The 7,670-nt window shown below is 37.0% G+C and overlaps 1 protein-coding gene across 1 annotated transcript; it reads right to left on the reverse strand.

Annotated features, from left to right (window-relative positions):
• Nucleotides 1–3,168: 3,168 nt before the first annotated feature.
• Nucleotides 3,169–4,170, reverse strand: LOC113228810. Its single transcript, XM_026462210.1, has one exon. The coding sequence runs from the start codon at nucleotides 4,139–4,141 to the stop codon at nucleotides 3,638–3,640; it is 504 nt and encodes a 167-aa protein (XP_026317995.1). The 5' UTR covers nucleotides 4,142–4,170; the 3' UTR covers nucleotides 3,169–3,637.
• Between the last annotated feature and the right edge of the window lie 3,500 nt (nucleotides 4,171–7,670).

The following is a 7,670-nucleotide window of genomic DNA, read 5'->3' on the forward strand; positions in this document are numbered from 1 at the left end:
AGTCTTCATTTGATACTCCACGAGCTTACGTGCAATGTAAAATTATCGATACTGTACCTCTTCCTTTTTTCCATTAATATATCGTTTTTACTTAAATTGAAAATTTAAAAAAACTATTGCGAGTGTTGGGATTAAACATTTAAGTAATCAAAATTGTTAGCTTTTAAATACCTGTAAACAATTTATTTTCACACATTGGTACCGCTATAATAAAAAAAAATGTTGAACTAAACCAAAACCGGGTTTCTAAATACAGAGTGTCTACATATCGATAATTTGATTACAACACGCGGACCCAGTACCAAGTGTAATACGACGTTTGTGCAAGCAATTCATTGAGCGTCATTCGAATTATTCTTTTGACGGCGGCGATGGCTAGCAACCAATGTATATTGTTATTACCGGGTTCAAGCAAACAGTATCACCGTGACTCGTCCCGAAGGAACGACATTCCAAAGTCACATAGGTGTTCCTCCGTTCCAATAGCTATCCCCGTCACTCACATCACGACATAGGTATTTGATACAATGCGCGATCTCCGTTCCCTGGTGGCTGAGCGCGCCACTCGTTGTAGTTCTCTTCAAATCGGGCCATTTCGGCGATGGGAGTGAATGAAATAGGATCACTTTCTTTGCTTACTCACAAGGGTCGTAGGTGCTTATTACTACTAGAAAGGGCGGATGAAAAAAAATTGTAGCACTTATTATAAACCCATTTATGAACAAAGTAAAATATTTTTGTATATTTGTTTTATTATAGGAAGAGTTGGTATTTTATATTTATGTATAATCCACTTTATGTATTCTACTAAAAATATAATTACATTACATTTTATTGCTATTTTTAACAATCCAAAGATTCGCATTAAATAAGTAAAAATAAAATTACATTAAATACAAAGTCAACTTTTTGAATGGAATTGAAACTTATTACAAAGGGAGCAAAAACTTAAATCATTCTACAAAAAACGGCTTAATATTATATAAAATAAGTATTAGAAAGAAGCCACTGGCTAAAACCGTATATCGTGATGTAAGTTATAGGCGCGACAAGGTCACGGAAGTAACAGTCACTGTGATTTTTTTGGAACCGGAACAACAGTCACGGCGATAGAAATGTAACGCTATTCCCCATGTTTAACTCATATGAACGTCTGTTCATAAGCTAGGTAACGCGGACCCCGCCCAGTCTATTATTAGTATTTATGTGGTCCGTGACATTTTTAATAACAAATAAAGTCTCGGTGTCACTTCATTAAGACGGTACCAGCATGTACATCTCGCGGTACCGGATATAGTTTGAACATCGAGTATGTAATCAGAAATGGAGACGAAATAAGAGCCGTATATTCCTGGTAACACATTAGCGATACAGTTCTTATAAATATGAATTCTCGTTTGCACTGAAATACAGACAAGCCAACTACTGACCTGTGTGCACGTCTCCATATATTCCAAAAAATATTATGTATTTATTGTAATAAAGATAATATGTCTAACAATGCCGTGTTGTTCTATTCGGTGGTGTGGGAAAAACAGCAAAACATCTAATTACAAAACAAACGGAATCACATTTCATTGGTAATTAAATATTAAATATGTAATTTTTCAACGAATGTCACAGTAATGATATGGCAGAATAGTTTTCAAACAAATTAAATGACATTTCGTCTCCATTTCTGGTTATATACTCGATGAGTTTGAACTATGCATGGTGGTTTCCTTTTTTAACCGAGTTCAAAAAAAGGAGAAAGTTCTCAAGTCGACTATATGTTTTTTGTACGTATGTTACGCGACAACTCGGCATAAGGGTAACGGCATTTATGAACCGATTTTAATTATTCTTTTTTGTTGGAACATACCTGAGACGTGGTCCCATTTAAATTTGAAGAAAATATTCTACCTCTAAGGGTGGCAAACTAGGGGATGAATGATTTTTGGGGTCGGTTTTGTTTCATTTTATATTTATTTTTATTATTATTATTCTGTACTTTTTTTGTTAATGTCGATATCCAGGTATTTAGTCACATCAAACCCTGTCGACAATACTACGTACCTATTGTAGTTTGCAACCACTTAACGTTATCCATAATTTAGAAGCTTCAATATTTTTTAATATTCTTATTTCTATTTTACACTAAAAAGACTAATTTCATCCGGTAATCACATACTTTAGCCCCTAATATTTGCTATTTCATACTTGACACCAAATTGTAAGTGAATCTACATGACTATAAATTGTACAATCTCCCACTCCTAAAATGATAGAACCTCGACGCAAAAGAAGTACTAACCATATTTGTCTTACTTACTACTTACATAGGATCTTCTAGTATCGGATAGGTACTCTGATATAATTATCAATACATATATTGAAGTGTTGTCGAAGTACAATGTGCAGAATATAAATTTGACGAACAGAGAGAACATCTGCATCTTGATATATTTGCTCCGTAGGATATATTCGCGGTTTAAACATGCATACATTCAGCAACACTCTCTGTGCTCTTTCCAATTCCATCAACGCAGACTTAGTGGCTCCACCCCAGGATATAATGCAATAAAATATGATACATTGCATCAGTGCCAGATACACCATTCTCATAAGCCTGCTGTCAGCAACATAACGAAGCTGTTTGAAGATCTAAATCAATTTCTTTAGTCTCCGTGCAACCCCGTGAATGTGCCGATTGAATCTGAGGTTGTTGTTAAATATAATACTAAGATGTTTTATATTTTGGGTACAAGTAATAAGTGGGCAGTCACACATACCTGTTGAAGGATTTGAACAGTTATGCGCTATTAATGGCACATGGATAGGCAAAGATACACCGTTTTTAATTGTAAATACAACGTATTTAGTTTTTTCCGCATTTAATGTTAAGCAGTTTCTTATAGGTAGTAACTGTATCAAACCTTTTGAGCTAACGAAGCTCATCGCAACTATTCGCACAAAAGGTGAGAGTAGGATCATCTGCATACGAAGCGATTAATAACAATAATAACGCACACACTCAACATAGCCCCGCACTAGGGAAATCATGTGTCGCGGGATTTTTTCCATCCTGTAAGTTCGCGGGTGTCATGGACACACATAGACAACCATAAATTATCCAAACTCATGAGAGAAATACATGTAGGCCATACAAATATTTCTCCCGGCCTAGGAATCGAACCTGGGACTCCTGCGTAGCAGTCCGGCATGGTAACCGTTCGGCCACGGAGGATTCTGCAGTTTTTTATATTTAATTGACAATAAAATGTTTTTCAAACAAAATGAATAAACATGACGGTTTGATTGACCTATGGTTACTAGTTAAAGTGGGGCATAATAATATGTAGTATTTTTAAGAGTGGAACGAGCACAGAGGTGAATGAAATGTCACGTTACCTTTTATAAATATTCACTACAACCAGGTTAAAGACCGATAAAAATTAATAATCTCATAATTTATAATTACTTACATCGACACAACAACACACTTAATTTTCTATATCTATGAGGGCTACTTAATATTATTATAGTTTTAGAACAGACACAAGTTACTAGAAAAGATAACGCAATCTGTAACACGAAATCACTAGAGCTCTTGTAAACATTCATGTTAATATCAACCGGCCAAGGTATAACAACCGCGCTACGTTGGTAAATGTAAGCTTTCATTATGATAGTTGTGGTTGACAGCTCTCAAGTTGCTGAAAAGGTACAGTGACTTCATGTTTTTCATCGGTTTGGGAATTTCCCTAAATCGCAACGACTTTAGCCGTGGCGGCAATGACTTGGTTCCCCATATGTCGATCACCGACCGGATCTCGTTAAATGGGTCGGCGTGCAAGATGATTAGCACAGTCGACGTCCCCAACCCACCAGATTTGAGGCTAGCACGCGCCCCACACGTCTTCATAGCCAGGTTATCCACGTGAAGGTATTGTATTGTCCGGTTGGGGAAATCGTTTTCGTAGACGTACAGCTGACCTTCAGGAACAGTGACTGGCGGATTCTCGATTACCGCGGTGTCGATATGATGCATGTCGTTCCGCCATACACCGCTTTCTAAAGGTGTTTTGTCGTACCGGTCGCAAGTCATCCTCGCTTCAGCGTACAAGTTCACGAAAAACACGATCAAAATCACGCGGTCCATTTATGGCAAATACATGGAAGCGTGTGCCCGGCACGCCATTAAAAGTAACATTTGTTGGTTACCGCACGCTCGCAGCCCGCCGTAATACTATTGTTTTACAGCAAAAAAATTAAGTGAAAACGTTTCGTATACGAAGTTACGTGATGGACTTACACAAGTAACTATCGTTACGGAACAGTTTATACAAAGGTACCCCCGCGATTACGACTAACTTTGTACTAAAGAAAACACACAATTCAACGGCGAAATTTATTGTAAAGATATCAATGAAATGTGGTCCCTTAACATTATGAGCTATATAAATTTAGTAAATCAATAACATTTAAAATAATCTTAGTGGAGCAGGTGAGATAAATTGAAATACAATTATAACTGCTCAGAGCATCAGCATTGCACGATTAATACATATATATATATATATATATAATTGCACTTTAAAATAGTTTAAATGCCAAAATACATCCAAACAGTACATGGTAAGATTACATTTTTTTAGATCAGTAAAGATGAACTGAATGAGATTACAGATCTTTCTTCTTTAAAAATAAATCGAATGAAATTACAGATTTCAGATCTTTGGTGTTACAAATCAATGTTTTAAAATAAGATCACCATTATTATTATATTCAAGTAGATTAGAATAATTGAGATAATTATATCAAATAAGGTAATGATAAAATTATTAATAATGGTCTATACATATAAGGTAATATCACTCTAGAATTCATATAAAATAACTACGCTACTTCAATTAACGTTCACAGTACAAAATGTGAAAAGTGGGCCAATGCACTTTGTGCAGAGAACCAAAAAGAGTTCCGTAAGACAGACATTACTTGTATTCATATCACTACTTGATGGTCATCTTGACGGTGAGACCGCACCTGTCATCACGCACTAGCATAGCCACGATTGTAAGCAGGTTTCATGTTATAATAAAATGTTATGCAAACGCACACGACTGCGGGCGCGACGACGACATCATCATTGTTGTTTAACAAGTTCCAACTGGGCGCGGTGCTAATGCGTGCTGATAAGGGGGGTTGATCTGACACTGAAAATCGGTCTATTCGAGCCATTGACTTACAATTATATGGACGTCGGGTCCGCGCTAAAAAGTGTCCGAACTTATAGGGCGTTAAAATCGTATAGAGCGCCATTCACGCTTTAGTCTTCGTTTGTTCGACTGACAGCGAAGCAAGCAAAATTAGACAGTACTGGGATGACATTACAATTTAAATCTAACGTTTTAGCTTTTTCATATTCCTTTACATGTCACTACGTTTAAATAGGTTGACTTGGGACATTTTTTTCGTGGTTTTCGTATTAGACCCGTCGTCCATTTATTTGTAAGTCAATGATTCGAGCACACAAAAATGCGCAACATGCGTGAAAATACATTACATTTGTGGTAAATAAATGCTGTCGGGCAGTAAAGATGCCAAGCTTAACAGACTACTCCCTTAATGCTGCCTTTTTACGAATGGTTTTTATGTTACAAACAAACGTAAATTTAATTACGGACCAGAGTTAAGTATATTATTATTCTGCTCTCCTTGTCATAACCAACGCATTTACATTTTGATAACTTTCGAGATTTATAATAATAATAATAATAATAATAATAACGCACACACTCAACATAGCCCCGCACTAGGGAAACCCTGTGTCGCGGGTGCCATGGACACACACATAGACAACCACAAATTACACCCAAACTCACGAGAGAAATAAATGTAGGTCATACAAATATTTCTCCCGGCCCGGGAATCGAACCTGGGGCCTCTGCGTGGCAGTCCGGCGTGGTAACCGTTCGGCCACGGAGGCAGTTAAAAATTTATAGATCGATACGAGATAGTAAGTAAACGAGGTGGCAACTTTCATGATTTATACATATTTATACGAGGTCATACGTCAGAGAACTCAAGTGACCGACGTAGCTCGCAAATGCCGGGCATGGAGGAGTCTGCTGGGGGGTTGATCGCCGATGGAGCAGATTTGTTCTAGAGTGGCGACCACGTCAAGGAAAACGTAGCGAAGGACGCCCTGCGGCAAGATGGACGGACGACCTGAGAAAGGTGGCCGGCAGCGGCTGGATGCGGGCAACACAAGATCGGGAGAGTTGGCATGCTCAAGGGGAGGCTTATGTTCAGCAGTGCATGCGTGTAAGCTGATGATGATGAACTTTCGAGATATTGGCACCTAAACTTATTTTTATTTGAAATATGTCAATTACGATGATTTTGTTTAAAAATGGAACTAAAGAAGATATTAAAAAAACCGATTAGAGGGGGTTGTAGATCTCGTTTAGTCGATTACTTACGATATCTCGGTTAGTTACGATAAGAAGGTCAGTATTCTATTCTTGATATAAGAAAACACACTTGCCATTGTTTTGTATGAGAAATCGCACACAATACGAACAAAGCTGTCGGTTGACAGTCAGATAAATTTTTCCTATTAAGGAGTATTAAGTCGTCTGTTGGTAACAGACCAAAATATTGGTAGTACACGCCTGCAATATTATCTAGTACTGAATTATAGTTTAATTGATTGTCATATACAAATTGATTTCCGAATATATTGAAGACAACATTTTAAAATTACACATGCACATTTTATATTAATTAAGAATTCAATATTCATATTTCATTTTAAATATTATTACAATAACATTCAATATTCATATTTCATTTTAAATATTATTACAAAACTATGACCGTGGTCGACCAGCCTAGTCGTAAGGCACACGTTCACTAACCTTTATGAATCAGAGTATTTACAATAACAGCGCAACGTCTGCAAACCGGAATCGCGTTGTAGAAGCAAACTTGTCACCTCTAGACACGACACATCAAACGTCATAGTTGCTGCGTATTCGCAGAACACGTGTCCAACATAAATTTATACGTGTACAATATTAGATAAGGCACAATTCGGGCTGGCGCCACGGACATTGGAGTATTTTAACATTACGCGGACGGACATGACATGATATGCAAGTTATGGAACCCAAGCCACTAAATATATACAGGTCGCTTATACACGAGTCTCAAACTAAGCCTTCGCGTTTCCATATTTTTGTTAATTCTATAAAAGATGTTTCTGGAATTTTGTTCTTGATTCTTGATTATTTACGTTTCCCATTTGATAAGTTACAGTCACCAATCACGTGAAAATGTGTCAATTTTCTAGTAGTAGCAGGCGGAGGCTAGTATGATCGTCGCAGAAATGCAGCATGACAGCCTGTTTACAAGTACGAGCACGCACGTACATATGTACAGTACTACGCAGATTGTCAGCCGGGTGCAATCCATGTAGTAACAGCTTGTTAAACATACCGGGTGCATTTATATTGAAATATACATTTGATTTAAAAGATTTAATATTGTGAGAGAGCACGAGTGAATGTTAGTCGCGTATACAAAAGTTATTAAGCATATTGTATTGCCGTTCTTTCTTAACTGTTGCTAAAATTCACCCTGTATACTTAACCATTCAAGCAAATGTAAAATATATTACGTAAGTT

Source organism: Hyposmocoma kahamanoa, unplaced genomic scaffold (genome assembly GCF_003589595.1).
Source record: "Hyposmocoma kahamanoa isolate Upper Pololo Valley unplaced genomic scaffold, ASM358959v1 100021, whole genome shotgun sequence".
NCBI lineage: Eukaryota > Metazoa > Arthropoda > Insecta > Lepidoptera > Cosmopterigidae > Hyposmocoma > Hyposmocoma kahamanoa.